At 43.5% G+C, this 18,908-nt stretch overlaps 1 protein-coding gene across 3 annotated transcripts in view; it reads right to left on the bottom strand.

Annotated features, from left to right (window-relative positions):
- Positions 1-3,389: 3,389 nt before the first annotated feature.
- The window catches only part of agmo (alkylglycerol monooxygenase), a 71,356-nt gene continuing 55,837 nt past the window's right edge, over positions 3,390-18,908 (bottom strand). For all 3 annotated transcript variants that reach the window (XM_034103244.2, XM_034103245.2, XM_034103243.2), the window contains one exon: positions 3,390-3,803. In XM_034103244.2, coding sequence (XP_033959135.2) covers positions 3,723-3,803 — 81 coding nt within the window. In that variant the 3' untranslated portion in view covers positions 3,390-3,722. The remainder of the gene's footprint in view (positions 3,804-18,908) is intronic.

The raw sequence follows: 18,908 nt of genomic DNA, 5'->3' as shown, positions 1-18,908 counted from the left end.
TGAATGCTATTTTAGTGAAGGAATTTGAAGGACTGAAGTATTAAGTGTTATTTTAAGTGCTAAGAAATTATTCTACTTATTAGGCTGAATAAGCTATACTTACATTCATGTAGAAATCTATTTTGTGGAAATATGTGGTTCCGTACAGCCATTAAACAGCCCAAGAGTATAGTCTATATAAAAAGAGCTAAAATTAGCACAACATTAAACATTTAGACCAGAAAAATGCAGTGGCATTATAACTAAAACATCTTCTGAATGTATACTTGTGAAATACTGACAGGGATTATTTTACTGCTCTATCTATAGTTTAAGTATTATGTTATAATATGTACATACTGTTACTCAAGAAGAGATTTGAATGCAGGACTTTAAACTTTGTTTTTGGAGTATACTTTAACCTAGGTGAGAATCAGAATACATCTTTCTCCACTGGATAAAAGTAACCTGCAAATTAATGTACATTGTTTCAGTTCAAAGTTGAAGTGTAATCCTGTTCAGACAAGCTTGCTTTAACACTCAAACCCAGCATCTTGTTCCTTAGCATGTAGGCTATAGCTAAAGACATTAGCAAGTCTTGCTAGCTAAATGCAAAAGAACAAATTTACCTGAAACGTTATTGCAGTCATGATACTCACGTCTGTTTGTTGACATTTTCTGTTGTTGAAAAAGGCTGGGAAGAAAACTTCCAATTTATACTAACTCCATTTACTTTGCATGTAGTGGAGGAATGAAGACATGCTAATTGCTGATACCATTAGCTTAGCGAACAGAGGGTCTAACCTCGGCTTTTTTCTGTGGTGAACATTGTGGGTTTCTTTACAAAACACAAAATGGACCACTCAAAATAATCTCAAATAAAATCCAGCATATTGTAATGATATAATATATATAAAAATGCATTCTATGTGACCCCCTCATGGGTTCAAACCATAGACTGTATATATAAAGGTTCAAACCTGTAGTTGGCCACACCCTAATTAGTGATGTCTTCTTCTTCTTCTTTAGTGTTTATTGGTGGTTGGCAAACCAACTTTTAGGTGCATTACCGCCACCAACTGGACTGGAGTGTGGACAAGAGACTATGCAGAAAACAATAAACAAAATAAACAAAACAAAGAACCAAAACTCTAGATTATTTTAAATGTATCAATTTCTCTTAGAAATGTAAATTAGTGATGTCACAGCAGGTGCTTGATTTTCACCCCTGCTGGAAATTAGTGGCAGTGACATCACTGACCAAGACATGAACAGTTTCAAGATTCAAGATTCAGTTTCAAGATTCAAATTCAAATTCAAGATTCAAATTCAAGATTCAAATTCAAAATAAACTATTGCTCAATAATAAAGTTGAGGAGGTTTCTTTTAAAATTGTACACACAATATATCCAGCAAAAAAGACACTGCAACGATTTGGACTTGATATTGAAGATTCCTGTACATTTTGTAATCTACAAGAAGAGACTATTGACAATTTTTTTATGAATGCTTGTATTGTAGAATATTGTGGTATGATGTAGAATGTTTTATTAGGAAAAAGACGGGACAAAAGGTTCAACTCCAAAATATTTAATCTGAAGTATCAAAATGTAAATTATTTACTGTATGTAATGTCTTGTTGCTTTGTATGTCCGCCCCTGGACTTTGTTGTATGTATGTAGAATGTATGATGTTCATGTATGATGTTAAGTAGATGAATCAATTAAAATAAATTTTAAAAATCCATTTTTTATTTATATGCGCAACAGTAACAGTGAAGCATTTGCAGTGAAAACCCTTTTTAAATGTTTATTTAATTGAAAGTTACGCAAGTAGAACATTTAATGAGATTTTAAACCAAAAATAAAGCAAGTTAAAATATAGGGCTCAAATATAAAAACGACAATCAATTAAAGTAAAGTATTCATATTTGACAGTATTTAAAATAAATGAACTGAACTAATAAAGAGAGGTAGTACTGTATATGTACAATTATAAATATATACAAAGATGTAAACGTAAACAGGAATGTAGTCAATGTAAAACTATTACTGCTTTTATTCATTTGCTTTTTTTACCTACACCATAAAAAGTGTTGCAAAATGTCATTGTACCTGAATATAAAAACAAAAAGATGTATCTTCTTGTAGTTATAAAACACAGAGGTGATTAGTGTTCTAGGTATTCCCAGAGTCATTTTAATAGTGCACATGTACATCCAAATGAGGTCATTATGTACCAACAGATGTGATGTGCACCTGTGGTGTGAACACATTTATTAAGATTTCTGATATTTCAGTGAAGCCCATGGGTGTGCTGCACATATGTACAGCAGTGATGCCATCTGTAGGCCTGTTAATATGACACATCATGAATATTCATACCGTTTTCACAAAATCCAGTCATTTACATAAACCGCATACAGTACTGTGGTGTTATAATAACTCTTTCATAGTTTCACACTGAAACTATAATGTTTACCTTAGTATGTAAACAGTAATGCTTTTATGAAATAATGTTTTGTGAGAATGAGATCAAACATACATATAATAAGATATCTTTCTCATAATTTCCACAAACTCATATTTTGCATTGTTTATCACTAAACAGTTGTTAATTATTTATCTAGGTATGATTTTGTGAGAGGAGGATTTTCCTATTATTTATAAATATGACTTTGATATATCAGGGGTTAATATTAAAGTTATGTTTAAGTAGTATCATATAAAAGTACAGATTTTACACACTCTTAAGGGCGCAGGCATAAGATATTTTTGCATTTGGTTGCTTTGTGATGAGACTGATCTCACACCCAATAATTTATTTAATATCAACATATTTACATTTATATTCATCTTTATGCATAACACCCGAATGAAATGAAATTATAATCTATCATAACAATATATTTTTAACATCTAACATCAAAGTATTTTTCCTGTTATTTTTACTTGACCTTAATATTTGAGTGTATGACTTAATGCCTCCCAAAACCATGGATGTAGGTGTGTGGTTGAACACAGCTGCCACTTGTAAACAGTTTGTGGATTGACAAGACTTTTGGCGGTTGATAACAGCACCATCTGCTGAGGACTGTGTGTCACTCCCACACAAGATCTGGAGGCTGGGAGGAGGAATTAATGCGGACACACACACACACACACACACACACACACACACACACACACACACACACACACACACACACACACCTCCAGGTTGTCTGGTATTTTTAGGGAAAATTAAAAGTGGAGATTACAAATCTTTCATTGCAATAAGAAATTGAAAAACAATGTACAGTGTACAGTGTTGTGCAAATCAAAATTAAAAGGCAAAAGTATAAGCAGCATTTCTATATATATATATATATATATATATGTTGCATAGTAAAAAAGGCAATATTAAAAATGTTAATGTATTAGTACTTTAATTAGCACCGCAGCACCTCTGTTATTACAGTGTAGACAAAAGCACAGAAGACATTTATAAGGAGAGAGAAATGTGTCATGTGAGAGTCTTGTTTTATGGCTGCTTTACATGGTATAAAGACCTTAAACAGTTATACATAAAACGTTTAAAGTAAATCAAGCAAAAGCTTGAGGTAACTGCGTCTCGTACTCTACATGCAGATATGTTATTAAACAAATATTTAAGGTGATTAAAACATGGATAAATATGGATTTATGTCAATGTCAATTTTGACTTAAAAAAGTCAAATGTGGTCCGAGTCTTCTTATGTTGTCTCAGTCTGTCTTCTTCCTGATGCTGAACATCTGGGAGAAACTCCGCAGAGCCCAGTACAGCAGAGAGAGGGAGACAAAGGCCTGGACAACACACACAGAGAGAAGGGTTAGCAGCAGATAACTCATTTTACTTTCTTCAAAATAACGAATGTGGCACCATGTAGGAAATCAGAACGTGAAGCTACACTGATTTAGCCAAGATGACAGTGTAGGTGACTGTCATAGAATCATTAAGACCAGACACCAGCAGTCTGTTCTCTAAACGGGTTTGAAAGCCGGCTAAGATGTTTGACTGTAAAAGGGTTAATGAGCCGACAGTTTCTACGGCATATAATAAAATGCTGTGTTGATATATTGAATAACCAGTATTGGATGTTATTTTCATTCAAATGGATCGCCAATTAAACTGCCATTTAAGTGATTCATTGTTTGTTCTATTAAATATTCTAACACATATTGTTTGTTCTATTAAATAGAAAATAGACCAAAAAACATTACACTTTCAGAGAATAGTTTGCATATGTTTTTTTGTTTGTATTGCTTGTTTAATGTTTAGCCCAGTTAAATAAAAAATGCTGTTGCTTTGTGAAATAGACGTTAAATTGTCTCGATGTTTACTTACATTTAAGTATAATACTGCCAGGGAATGTATTTATCTGGTTAGTTTATTTAGCTAAGTTTTAATTATGTGGGCCTTTTCCTCCCCTCTCACTCCTTTTTTTTTCTCCAAGCACAGGCACATTGCCTTCTCCTGTGATAAGGCAGAGTTATTAACGATATCTGATTCAGATAATCACAGGACAGCGTTGATGGAGAGGGTCAGAGAGCAGGAAGGACACCTGGGTCCATCTTATCGGGGGATACGTCCCTGGGGACAGTTTCACCTGCCAGAGACAGGATTTACAGCGTCTTGTAGAATAATGGGGATTATGGATTAGGAGTGGTTAAGTATCAGTGACAGGGGAGGATAACTTTTGCGCGAAGCTGTGTCACATCGGTGTCTCAGAATATGTCTATGTCAATTCTCCGGCTGTAAATTCCAATAAATCTAAAGTATCTGACATCAATTCAAAGCTCTCCTGTGTGCTCCTTGTATTCTTGTTCTTTGCTCCAGAAATGTCATCACATATTGAGAAACTGGAACCAGCAAAACTGTTGATTCATTCTCTGAATAATCAACTAATTGATATCTGTAAATGTACCCCACTCTCGACAGAGAATAATCCCTTATTTGTAACAGAACAGTACGTTTTGAAACATTAACTTGACCTTTTTCCCCTTGCATGATTTGAAGTGATTTATTTATATACATTTTCATGTGGATATTAACTGACAAACATTGTTGTACCTCGACAGGACACTGAAAGCACTATGTTGGTTGACTAGAGAAAAATTATTTTGATTCTGATTTGTATGCTGCAAAATGTTACACTGAGTAAAAACAAGATGGTTTTCATATAATAATAAGAAAGTGTGAAAGGTATCATTTACGACCAGTCAACACAAACACTGAAAGTGAATCCCTAATTGAAAGATAACAGTGAGAGGCTGCGGTATCAGGATTATGTAGCAAGTGGGCTCAGAGGTTAAGGAGCAGGTCTTCTCCCCTGATGCTCTCACGATGAGGTCGAAAAGGTCTCCGTCATGGGGGACTTCGTTTTCCGAGCAGGGGGGGGGGGGGTTGTGCCAGAATACGCCCTCGCCTCCACCCCTCGCTGTGCTCTGGCTCATAAACTGCATCCTACATCGCAGGCCGAGCCAAAACCAGACCGCTGTCCATCACAGGCAAAAAAAGCCTCCTGGAAACCGCAGCTGTTTTCCTCTGAGAAAGACTCAGAGTGAGAGAATGTAAAACAGACCCCTCTCTTCTGTTCAACTTCGCACTACCTGTCTCCACTGAGGGACAATAAAAGATTAACGATAGAGAAAAAGGAAATAAAACAACTTTTTTTAAAAGGTGTTTTTTTAATCCACTCACTCACCGGTCAAATGTGTGCGTTCCCACATCATTCATATACCTGTACTGTTAAACTTGGAGATATGAGATCAATCACAAGATTATAAAACTATATTCTGATCTTTGGTGGAATGTATATATTTATACAGAGTATTTTCGATTATTTATTGAAAGTATTTGACTTTTTACTAGTTTATTTTTCAAATAAAAGTCAATACGATGAGCTCATAAAATATGTTGAAATGTTATAGAATAAGCAACATATATATATATATATATATATATATATATATATATATATATAATATATACACGTAGCTATATAGTAAGTTAATACCTTAACTTTAAAACTTTAAGAACATTTCGCAATTAATATGTACTTTTAAATAATCATAACGGAACACTTTTGCAGTCTGGCATTTACCCAAAGTAAAAGTAAAGGAACTGAATACTGAATCACCTGCGGGCTTACCGGGAGTTGTGGATACAAGTAGTTTCCAACAAGGGAATCAGGACTCATATCAAAAGTAAACATTATACAAAAATGTGGCTTCTACTCGATAAAGTCGTAACACACACCCTGCTGCTCCTGGTAAATCCACTTAACAATAATTGAAATATGACAATTAAAAGTCTAAGTTCATTAAAGGAAAAACAGATGCAACAATACAATTACATGGGGCTTATTTGCATCCATCTTGGAGATGGATTGGGATTGAGAGGTTTTCCTGAACCTTGCAAATCACATTTCAGTCTGATTGAAACATGACAGAAGTTTCTATCAAAGCCGCATGTTGAGGCAAAGGAAGGGCACCTCTTTTTCTATGTTCCCATCTCTCCTCTAGCCCCTCTACGCTACATTTTAATGGACTATGGAGGAAATCCATGTGGGACAGATTACATAGTGGAAGGAAGCGGGTTTGATCGTCTACAAATAAGCACTACAGCCAGACAGCAGCGGCTCCCAAAGTAGAGATCTCAGCAAATCGTCTCACACTCACTTTGTTTTGGGCAGAAGGTACTTTGTTAAGGGAAGTAATACAATAAAGGCACGGACATGTGGCTTTTGTAGGTTTTTTTTTCCTGACTCATTGTTGAAGTTTATTTACTTAGGGGGATACAGCTCTTAGTCTTTTACTGGCCAAACGTTCTTCAAAATAACTTTGACATGGCAGATGTTAGGTAGCACTTATAGTCTGACAAGTACATCAATATTGGAGTGTTCTAGAGGGGATAACATCCGCTACCAACGTTTTTAATATTTCTACTTTAACATTATATGCACTTTGGTATCATTAATGAAAGTACTAACACATAGACCACTTTCTGCCACGCTCCATGTCCAGCACACTTTCTGAATGTTGGTATGGGATGCAAAAAAGTGAGAAATGGACGTCATTCTGACTGTTATGTATTCTTATGCCACACTAGGAACAAACGTCATTTATTTGTTATCCCAGTAATGGTAAGTATCCATGAAGGGATACCTGAAATAAAACTGGTAAAACAAGCTATCCTATCTGAGAGTACTCACAACAGTCCCGTAAACTGTAATGTAAATAGCTGCACTAATAAAAATAGGAAGACAGTAAAAAGGGATATTCCTATTTATCACCAGAATCAACGTAGCAGCAGGATGGTCAGACTGGCAGCTACTTGTATGTGTTCTTTTGCTATTGAAAATACTATGAAAGTTGTATCAGACTAACCCATTGTATTTCTATTGTCTATGCACATTACAAGCGCTATGTCATTTTGAAATAGTCAAATTATTATGGCAGTTCAATGCCAGTTCTACTCTCTATATGTTTCTATGCACACAGTTTAAAGGACTATTGTGACTCCAGGTGGCTTGCTGGCTCTGGCTTGCATTCATCTACAAGAGTCATAGACCTTTTGCTTTGTATTTGATGTGGTAGCCTGTATCAGTGTCTGCGATGTATTCAGGCAGCTAATGTAAGCTTGCTCGCTATCTGAAGATTTCCAAAATCAAAAACAGCAGATTAATTGATTGTGCAGATGTTCTTACTCTATCTGAGCTGAAACGGATTATTAAGTTAAAGCATGTGGTACTGACAGTCCATAACTGGATCAGATAACCAGTATTTTAAAAATATGTGTAACGGTGCTTTGCAGGTATTTCAAGACTTGTATTATTGTTGGTCAACGTTCTCGCCTTCAATAACACCTAAAATGTGATGCTTCTGAAATAGAATAACCTTATGAATTGTAAATCCTCCCAAGGATTGAGAAAATGTAATTTACATGATTTAAGGGTATACTGCCAAGCCCTAGATCTAGGAATAACAAAGTTGTTTTTCAACCTTTAAAATAAACATTCAAATATGTAATTCAACTACAATTACAAGCCTGGTGTATTGTACATGTATTGCAAGTTTCTTAAATCCCAAATGTAATATTGTTGAACTAGCTGCAATAGAAACGACTAATTAAGATAAGATAAGAGCTTCTTTAACTTAAAGAGCCTGTGACACGAGTTTCCCCCAACATCCAAACCCATCAATTTGAGTACATATTGTCCCCTTGAAAACCGTTACTGAACTGATTTTGGATATTTGTACTTTGATAACCATTAATCTGCCTTCAATGTTGACCATTTTCTGGATCTTCTCGGGGATTCTTCAAGTCCCGCCAAATGATGTGTGACGTCATTGCGGGCACAGCGCTCCAGCTGCACCGTTCAGGATCCCAGCATCTGCATGGAAACCAGTCTATGATGTAAACGCACGATGGCGCACACAGCAGCAAGCTCAGACAGCGATGAAAGTTTAATTTTGTACGTGTCTGAGAGCTCATATGAGGCTGAAGGATCGGTTTATGTTGTATCTGTTAGAAGTTTAGGAATTAGGTGCGTCAATATGGGCGATCATACGGTCATGTAGCCAGTGGTGGAATGGGACTAAAAATCATCCCGGGACTCTCGACTGGCCCACTTCTGTACCGCTAGTAAATTGTCAACGGGGGGAGTGGGGGATGTCAGGGGTGGCGGGTGCTGTAGATAGTAAATGTAAATATGTAAATATTTGTGTCACTGCATCCTGGTAAAATACAAATATAATGTATAATGTCTGTGTCTTTGACATTAGCGCTGCTAGCCACCTGTGCCCTATACTACGAAGCCAGTTCAACAGACCCTGGATATGTTTGAGTAACAAACAAACTAACAACAACAAACTAACAAACGAGATCTCGCTAAGCGGTCCTACGACGCTGGTTATCAACTCGGTAAATCAAGCCAGGGTTTCTCTCTCCAGCTGAGAGCGCGTTCACGTCTAAGACACGAGTGGATCTGACTTTAATTACTTTTGAGTGTTTCGTCAACATAATGTGTTAAATAATACTTCTGCATACAGTCTGTGACACTGTGAGTGTTGCACGGCCAGATACGGCTCAGCCGACTCAGATCAGGAAATATATGATATATTGTGATATTATATGATCGATGATCTGATTGATGATGTGATATCTGTTATGATTCTGTTTAGTTGTATTTTTGTTGTGTGCTTTTGTGTGCTATTTCCTGTCTCACCCCTCTCTTCTCTGTGTCCCTCTGCAGGGCTGGTGTGTGACAGGGAGTTGGCTGGCTCCTCCCAGTAGCAGACGAGGCACACCTGTTTCCACTCACCTCTTTACCTGTAGATATAAAAGCCCGGTCCTCATGCCACTTCCCTGCCAGATAATTCCTCTGTGTTTCGACCCTCCGGTGTGTCTCGCTGCTCTCCTCGTTGTTTGGATTTATTGTTTGGATTTTTGCCAGCCAACTTCCTGACTCCACTGCCGTATTTTTGTTTTCTGCTTGAATAAAGCTTTTTGTTTATTGACCATCTCTCTCCAGTCTTTTGCTTTGGGGTCCAAAATCCTATAGGCCGTAACAGAATTATCTGGCCCAAGCATGGACCCCGCAGAGACTGAGAGATTGAAGCAAGCTATTTCGACACAGGGAGCTCGTGTGGGGCAGCACGAACAAGCCCTACAAAGTATCATGGAATCCCTCCACAACCTTAATACCGGTTTCACTCAACTCAGCGGCCGCTTGGACCAGTCTTTCACCCAGCTCAACACTCTGACAGCTCCAGCTCCTGCGCCACCGCCTCCAGCTCCTGAGATTCCAGTCATTCATCCCGGCCAACCCCGTGAACCATTCATCCCCACCCCTGTGAGGTATTCAGGTGATGCAGGGACATGCAGTCAGTTTCTTCACCAGTGCTCTCTAGTTTTTGATCAGCAGCCTTTAACTTACTCCTCTGACAGAACTAGAGTAGCTTTCGTTATGAGTTTGTTATCGGGTAAAGCAGCTGCATGGGCGGTAGCCATAGCCAAGAGTAACCCAGCTATCTATAACTCCTTTCCTGTGTTTGAGACCGAGATGTATCGAGTTTTTGACCACCCGCTTCAGGGTAAGGAGGCCGGTAATCGGCTCCTTTCTTTACGCCAGGGTTCTGAGTCAGTCTCCACTTACTCAATTGATTTCCGCATTCTCGCAGCAGAGAGCGGGTGGGATGAGACGGCTCTACAGATAGTTTTTTACCGTGGATTAAACGACCAGTTAAAGGACGAGCTAGTTGCTCGAGATGAGACTTCGTCCCTTGAGGAGTTAATTTCTTTGGCCATTCGCTTAGATAATCGCCTCCGTGAGAGGCGAAGGGAGAGAACAGATAGGCAGAGATTCCCTCTCCCCTTTTCCCAACCCAAGTCACCACGTCCGCCTGGACAGTCTGCACCTCCTAACCAACGCCTGGAGCCTTTCTCCTACCGGGACCCACCCACCGTCTCCTCATCCCTAAGCCCAGAGGAGCCTATGCAGCTGGGGAGAATGAGGCTTTCACCTGCTGAACGGGAACGCCATTTCCTCCAGAGGCTCTGCATATACTGTGGTCAGGCTGGCCACATTCGAGCCAACTGTTCCGCTCGGCCAAAAGAGCAGGCTCAGCAGCCGGGGGAGGGGCGCTGGTGAGCCATACTTCTGTCTCCCCTTCCCACGCTAATCGTCTCCAGTTAAAGGGTACGGTTTCTAGTTCTCAAGTTTCCCTTCCTCTCCAAGTCTTAGTTGATTCAGGGGCTGATGAAAATGTTATTGACTCTGACCTGGTTTTCCAGTCTAATCTCCCCTCAGAACTCCTTCCCGAGCCCAAGAAAAATGTTTCTCTTGGTGGTAGGCTTCTTGCCCGTGTAACTCACCGTACTGCCCCAGTGTCATTGTTACTCTCAGGTAATCATCACGAGACCATTTCCCTTTATCTCATTCCCTCACCCCTTTCTCCGCTGGTGTTAGGTCTCCCCTGGCTTAAACTCCACAACCCACACATAGACTGGGCCACCTTATCCATCGTCAATTGGAGTTTGTTCTGCCACTCTCACTGTTTACACTCTGCCATACCCACCACTGTTACTTCAAAACCTGTTCCCCCCCAGACCTGTTGACCTCACGTCAGTTCCCTCTGAGTATCATGACCTCCAGGAGGTTTTCAGCAAGGATCGTGCCCTGTCTCTACCACCTCATCGACCTTATGACTGTGGCATTGACTTGCTCCCCGGTGCTCCCTTGCCTTCGAGCAGACTTTATAATATCTCCAAGCCGGAGAGGGAGGCCATGGAGACTTATATCACTGACTCTGTTGCTACTGGTCTCATTCGCCCTTCTCGCTCTCCATTGGGGGCAGGGTTTTTTTGTGTTGACAAGAAGGATAAGACTCTACGCCCCTGTATTGATTTCAGGGGCTTGAATGACATTACTGTAAAAAATAAGTATCCTCTTCCGCTCATAGACTCAGCTTTTGGTTTCCTCCATCAAGCCACCATCTTCTCTAAGTTGGACCTCCGAAATGCCTACCACCTAGTTAGGATAAGGGAGGGAGACGAGTGGAAGACTGCGTTTGGGACATTTTGAATATTTAGTTATGCCTTTTGGGTTAACTAACGCCCCTGCTGTGTTTCAGACACTCATTAACGATGTCCTTCGTGATATGCTTAACAGATTTGTCTTTGTGTATCTTGATGATATCCTCATTTTCTCTCGTGACCCCCAAGAACATGTCCAACACATGAGGTTGGTGCTGCAGAGACTCCTGGAGAACAGACTTTATGTTAAGGCTGAGAAGTGTGCCTTTCATGTTTCCTCTGTTTCATTCCTGGGTTTTGTGGTAGAGAAGGGACAGGTCAGAGCCGACCCTGCCAAAGTCATGGCAGTGGCCGAATGGCCCACTCCTGCAACGAGAAAGCAACTCCAAAGGTTTCTTGGTTTTGCCAACTTTTACCGCAGGTTTATTCGTGACTATAGTCGAGCAGCCGCCCCACTCACCAAGCTCACCTCAGTTAAAGTTCCCTTTGTGTGGTCATCTGAAGCTGAGGCTGCTTTTGCTATGTTGAAGTGTTTGTTTTCCTCTGCTCCTGTGTTATCTCACCCTGATTCTTCAGCCCCTTTCGTGGTCGAAGTGGATGCCTCCGACACTGGTGTAGGGGCAGTCCTCTCCCAGCGCTCAGCCTCCGACCAGAAGTTCTTTTCCCGCCGGCTCTCCCCGGCAGAAAGAAACTATGATGTGGGAAATCGGGAGCTTCTGGCAGTAGTCTTAGCCCTGCAGGAATGGAGGCACTGGCTTGAAGGCACAACTCATCCGTTTGTGGTATGGACGGACCACAGAAACTTAGCTTATCTCCGTTCTGCTCGCAAGCTCAACTCTCGCCAGGCTCGATGGGCACTTTTTCTGGGCCGGTTCAGCTTCACCCTCACCTATCGGCCAGGCTCACGGAACATCAAGGCAGATGCCCTGTCACGTCAGTTCGCTCCTCCGGTTGAGGAGCCATCCGCAGGAACCATTCTTCTATCCTCCTGTGTGGTGGGAGTAGCCAGGTGGGAGGTTGAGAAGGTGGTCCTGGAGGCACAAGAGAACCATCCAGCTCCTGAGGGTTGTCCACCGGGTCGGCTGTTCGTTCCACCGCACGCCAGATCTTCAGTGCTCCAGTTGGGACATGATTCTAAGATAGCTTGCCATCCAGGAGCACGTCGGACTCTAGGCCTCATCCAACAACGCTTCTGGTGGCCCTCCATGTCCTCTGACGCCAAGAAGTATGTCGCCGCCTGCTCCATCTGCGCCCGCAGTAAGGCATCCCACCGCGCCCCTGCTGGTCTTCTCCGCCCTCTTCCCATTCCTCATCGGCCTTGGTCTCACATCGCCATGGACTTCGTGACGGGTCTTCCCCCATCGGAAGGAAATACAGTTATCCTGACGATTGTTGACCGCTTTTCCAAGGCCGTACACTTTGTTCCCCTACCTAAGTTACCTTATGCTCTGGAGACTGCTACACTAATCACCCAGCATGTTTTTAGATTGCATGGCATTCCTCTGGACATTGTTTCTGACAGGGGTCCGCAATTTGCCTCTCGAGTCTGGAAAGCCTTTTGCCAGGCATTGGGGGCGTCGGCCAGTCTGTCATCAGGTTACCACCCGCAGACCAACGGCCAGACTGAGCGTGCGAATCAGGACCTGGAGGCAGCCCTTCGCTGTGTCTCTTCTCACCATCCAGTCTCCTGGGCCTCCCACCTGCCTTGGGTTGAATATGCCCACAACTCCCTGGTTTTCTCCGCCACAGGAATGTCTCCATTCATGGCTTCTGTTGGGTTCCAACCCCCTCTCTTCCCCGCCCAGGAGAGGGATGTGGCAGTCCCCTCAGTACAGGGGCATCTTCGGCGGGCCCGCAGAGTCTGGCATGAAGCTCGGGCAGCTCTCGTTCGCACTGCTGCTCGCAACCAGAGGCTTGCAGACTGCCATCGCACTCCAGCCCCGGACTACCAGCCCGGTCAGAAGGTCTGGCTGTCCTCCCGTGATCTGCCACTCCAGACTGACTCCTGCAAACTGGCACCCAGGTACATTGGCCCGTTTGTGAACGGATTATTAACCCCGCTGTGGTTAGGCTCAAGCTGCCTGCTGCCTTGAATGTCCACCCAGCATTTCATGTCTCACTTCTCAAACCAGTTTTCTCCAGTCCTCTGAGACCTCCGGCCGAGCCCCCTCCTCCCCCCCGGAGTATTGACAATCATCCTGCTTTCACCGTCCAGCGGTTGTTGGATGTACGAAGGCGAGGCCGGGGGTTCCAGTACTTGGTGGATTGGGAGGGGTACGGGCTAGAGGAGCGTCAATGGGTCTCCCGCTCCCTGATTTTGGACTCTGCTCTCCTTAGGGACTTTTATGAGAGGTACCGGGACAGGCCTGGTAGGACGCCAGGAGGCGTCCGTTGAGGGGGGGGTACTGTTATGATTCTGTTTAATTGTATTTTTGTTGTGTGCTTTTGTGTGCTATTTCCTGTCTCACCCCTCTCTTCTCTGTTTTCCTCTGCAGGGCTGGTGTGTGACAGGGAGTTGGCTGGCTCCTCCCAGTAGCAGACGAGGCACACCTGTTTCCACTCACCTCTTTACCTGTAGATATAAAAGCCATGTCCTCAGGCCACTTCCCTGCCAGATAATTCCTCTGTGTTTCGACCCTCCGGTGTGTCTTGCTGCTCTCCTCGTTGTTTGGATTTATTGTTTGGATTTTTGCCAGCCAAAAATAAAGCTTTTTGTTTATTGACCATCTCTCTCCAGTCTTTTGCTTTGGGGTCCAAAATTCTATAGGCCGTAACAATATCAGTGTGATATGAATGATAAGTGCGACACGTCGGCGTCTTTTCTGCATACGAGGTTTAAACTGTATTTCCTTTATCCTGTAATATGACTTGAGAGATTTAAACTCCGCACACTGAGTCGATCTCTTTTCTATAGACGCCGGAGGCGGGCAGCGTCAGGTAAAATAAGTTATTTAGCCTTCCCAAACCTGAGCCTCACGCGCCGCCTATGGGGGATGTGCTAGTGACTTATCCGACCGGCCCACTTCGGTACCGGCGCATCGGGATTCGTCCCGATGGCCAGTCCGCCACTGCATTTCCCCAACATTGTGGTAAAAAGACCACACGTTTAATCCATGTTGGTGTACTACAACTACAAAAAGCATCGGTTTGTTTTCTCATCAGGAAATGCAGACCGGCACAAACAAACGATTTTTAATCATCATCCTCACGATCATTTAATGTATCATATGTTCGCCGAATTGACATGAAAGCACTAATAAATGTAGTTTCATCCACTTGAGTTTACAACTACAAAAATAATCGATTTGTTTTTATATCACATCCTACGGGAGGAAATTCAGTAGCTCTCACTACCGATTTTTAATCCTAATGTAATCATCACCACGATCATCTATGTTTATGTTCGCCGAATTGACATGAAAGCACTGACGAATATGAATATACTGTAGTCAACTTCATTAAAACGTTATTAACGTGCCAAAACTCAGTAATTCACCATTTCTACGCATGACAACACACTTTGTCCGTGTTTGGCTCTCTCGCCGCACAGTGAAGCGTTCCCGCATTGACGTCACTTCCGGCTTCCCCCAAAACTTCAAAATGAGTCGAAGGAATTTCCCGCGATGTTTGAAATTATTGATATTTAACGGAACGGTATCGCTTTTTCTTTTTTAAACTGACGGTTCGAGATGACTAGTAGCCCAATATTTCATTGCACAACAGTTGTTGGAATGATGTCACAGGCTCTTTAAGACATATCATTTCCCATCTTGGGAGTTATATTTCACACAGGCTCTGCCCTCTACTGGACTCTATGGGTACTACTCTCTATCATGCTGTGCGTGCTTTCACCTACTGAGTTTACGTAAACGTAGCCGGCCAATCGGGGCGAGCCTACCTGAATACGCACACAGGCCCACAGTATATAAAGGCGGCTAAACCCGCCGCCCACTATCCTTTTTCTCTTCAGACAAGCTGACAACCGAAGAGTTACGGTACGTCCACACAGCAGCTTCTTTTCAAAAATATTGAAAATATTGAAGCTGGGCGTGCTTGGGGATTTTTTGCGAGCAATGCGACCAACAACCAATCACATGAATCTCCCGCCCCCGACATACAAAGCAAAAAAACCCAAGGATTTTATGCGAGTTATATATATATATAAACTCCCCAAACAGGCGAAAACCTACCAGTTTCACCCACTGTCTCTGCCACCTCCCTCCATGCCTGGTTCCTCCGGTTTGTATCCCGTTAATAGTTCTGGTCGTAAAGAACCGGGTGATTTGCTACCGTAATTTCTCGTTTGGAATATGAGGAAATTAACTGCGGTCTGGTTCTCCCTGCTTACACGCGGTTTGATTGGCTAGCGCTTCTACTGTCAGATTTACATAAACGTGTTTGATTGGCTGGCGCTTCCAGCTCAGCTTCAAAAGTTGAACATTGCTCAACTTTTGAATCCTGGAGATCCTGGATATCCTGGAAATCTTCGCTTCGCTCCCCCACAATGCAGTTCGGAGAAAAGCGAGGCAAAGTGACGTCATCCCCATTCAAAGTCAATGGGCAGAGAAGCGTTGGAAGCGGTGGAAGTTGCTTCTGAAGCTGCTGTGTAGACGTACCGTTAAAACGAACAAAGATTAGAAGATTAGAAGGAAAAATGGACTCACCATTACTGGAAGCTCGGCCATGCACCTGCCCTGGTTTGATCGCGGGCGCCGGTCTCCACCACCTCTGCTTAGAGTGTTTGGGGGACCAGCTATGGCCGAGGCGGTGCCATTCACGTTGCCATTCACGTTGCCATTCCAGCGGGGCGGATGGCTCCGTTTTCCGTTGTCGGGCACTTCTGGGTCCGGTCCATGGAGGTCCACCGCCCTAGGTGATGACCATGGCGGCGGAGCGCTGCTGCTCCCAGCGGGCAGCAGGCTGGGCAGGGAGCTGAAAACAGCTCTGCCACGCTACCGCGTGACAAGGCGACTGCAAATAAACACGGGTGTGTTGGGCATCTCGCTCATTGCTGGAGATGCCCCCACCTCACCAGATCAGAGCGATTATTTGTAGCTTGATCGTGGCCGCCGCCGTTGTCTGCCGTGTGATATTCTTTCACACACAGTGACGTCACGAGCTACCCACAATGCAACGCGCGCCATATATATATATATAAATACGCCATTTTCCTGGAGGTGCTAATATCCTGGAGGTGCTAATATAAACAGCTAGCCAGGCAGAGCGCACTAGCTTTTTTTTCTGAATTAACGACCGAAGAAATCGCTGCATGTCTTCGGATTACATCTCTGGACTTGAGGGGTGTGCTCTAGGTCGTTACCAGCGTGAACTAGAGCTGTGTGGGTTGTCGGATTGCCCTTACAGACTGCCTGCAGATGTATGGAAAAACGACCCTCGAAAGTGGCCTTCGTCGATTTTGGCTGCATCTCCGTCTAATTTCTGGAAACACCAGGTGAATACCCCACTTGTCACAATTATATTATCATGCCATTGCTTATATGTGGTATTTTAGAGTTGACTAGATATTGATTAAGGTAATAGACTATGATATTCTGCTTGCACCTCGCGTGAAATGGCGGATACCGGAAGTACGGTGTCGCCCTCGGCCCAAAACCCGTATGTGTGTGTGAAAGAATCCCGGTGAGGGATCACGCCGCATGGCACTTTCCAAAAAGACCGTGTTGTTGATCTCCCGGGCCGGGAGCCCCCGTGTTTACGGAAGGGCTCTTTGGATTGATCTCCTTGGTTACGTGGGTGAGGAGTAGTCGCAGCGTGGCTGCTTCTTGCTCATCCCCAGAGGAAAAATAACACTGTCCCACACTCCCCGCCCCCTCTGTAAACTCCAGTATAGGAGCCAGCAGGTTGGCGCGTGCACGTGAGTGGAATAAACCGAAGTGCTGTCAAAACACTGTGCGGGTTCAAGAGAGAGTGATGTGTGTGTGAGAAACGCATTCAGTGAAAACGATTGCATTTATCCCAGAGTAAGAGTCATCTCTCTCCACATTTCCACTTTTCACCATAATGTCCGTTTCAAAGAGACGGCATTAGGACAGAGCCGCGGCCCCACGGGAGCGTACCGCGGTGCGTTCAAGGACCTCAGTAGAAAATCGGCCCTTTTCTGTGTCAGCCCCCATGCCAAAACTCCCTTCGTATGGAAAGGTTTGGCAGCGGAGTAAGCCACCAGAGAATACCACAGCTTCTTAGCTTTGGCTCCACAGCTGCTGGCATGTCCCCTGAACACAGTTTTGTGGGGAATGGAAGCCCCACAAAAGCTGTGTACTGACAGAGTAGAGGGGCAGGACACTGAGACTGGGTTACTCACTCAAGCTTTGCAGCGTCCCTCCTCCATTCAGGGGAAATAGAGAGTCAAATCTATCATCCTGGGAGGAGATAGGTTTCCTTTCAACAGGAAGTCGAAAAGAGGCCCTGTTGCATGAACGGTGGGTTACGTATTGTAACCCTAGGCCTAGAGTGATGTGTGTGTGTGAAAAATGCATTTAGTAAAGACTATGGCATTTATCCCAGAGTAAGAGTCATCTCTCTCCACAATTCCACATTTTCCCATAATGTCTCGTTGAGATCGGCAAGGCCGTTTTCATACGATGTTAATTGGACACCCATTATTAAATCGGCCGTTTTGTTCTCTGAGTGGAAACTGCATTATAGAAAAACGGCCCTTTCTGTGTCAGCCCCCCATGGGTCAAACTTCCTTTGATGGAGGATTTGACGGCGGAGTGGGCCACCAGAGAGTACCACAGCCTCATAGCTGCGGCTCCGCAGCTGATTGCACATCCCCTAACACAATGTTATGGGGAATGGAAAATCAGTGGTGTATTAACAGGGCGGACGGACAGGACACTGAGACTGGGTTATTGACTCCAGTTTTGCAGCATCCCTCCTCCGTTCAGAGGCATGAGAGAAATCTGTCATCCCAGGAGGAGATAGGTTTCCTCTCGGGCATGTGCACTCTCAAGTCAGAGAGAAGGGGCACTATTCCCTGTACTTCCTGGTTCCCAAGAAGACAGGAGAATTCAGGCCCATTCTGGATCTTCAATGCCTGCACCAGCACATTGCATGCAAGAAGTTCCATATGTTAACTATGAAACAGTTACTGGGACTGGTGCAGCCAGGCGATTGGTTCACAACCATCGACCTGAAGAACGCTTACTTTCATGGCGAAATTGCTCCAAAACACAGACAAATTTGCGTTTTGCCTTCCAGGGGGTAGCCTACGAGTACAACAGACTGACGTTCGGCTACTCCCTATCCCCACGCACGCTACGGCGCTGCAACCGCTGCGGGACCATGACATGAGGGTGTTCTTTTATCTGGGCGACCTCATAGTCATGGCCAGGTCCAGGGAATGGGCA

This window comes from Pseudochaenichthys georgianus, chromosome 16 (assembly GCF_902827115.2).
Source record: "Pseudochaenichthys georgianus chromosome 16, fPseGeo1.2, whole genome shotgun sequence".
NCBI lineage: Eukaryota > Metazoa > Chordata > Actinopteri > Perciformes > Channichthyidae > Pseudochaenichthys > Pseudochaenichthys georgianus.
This window is presented reverse-complemented; position numbering and strand designations above follow the sequence as displayed.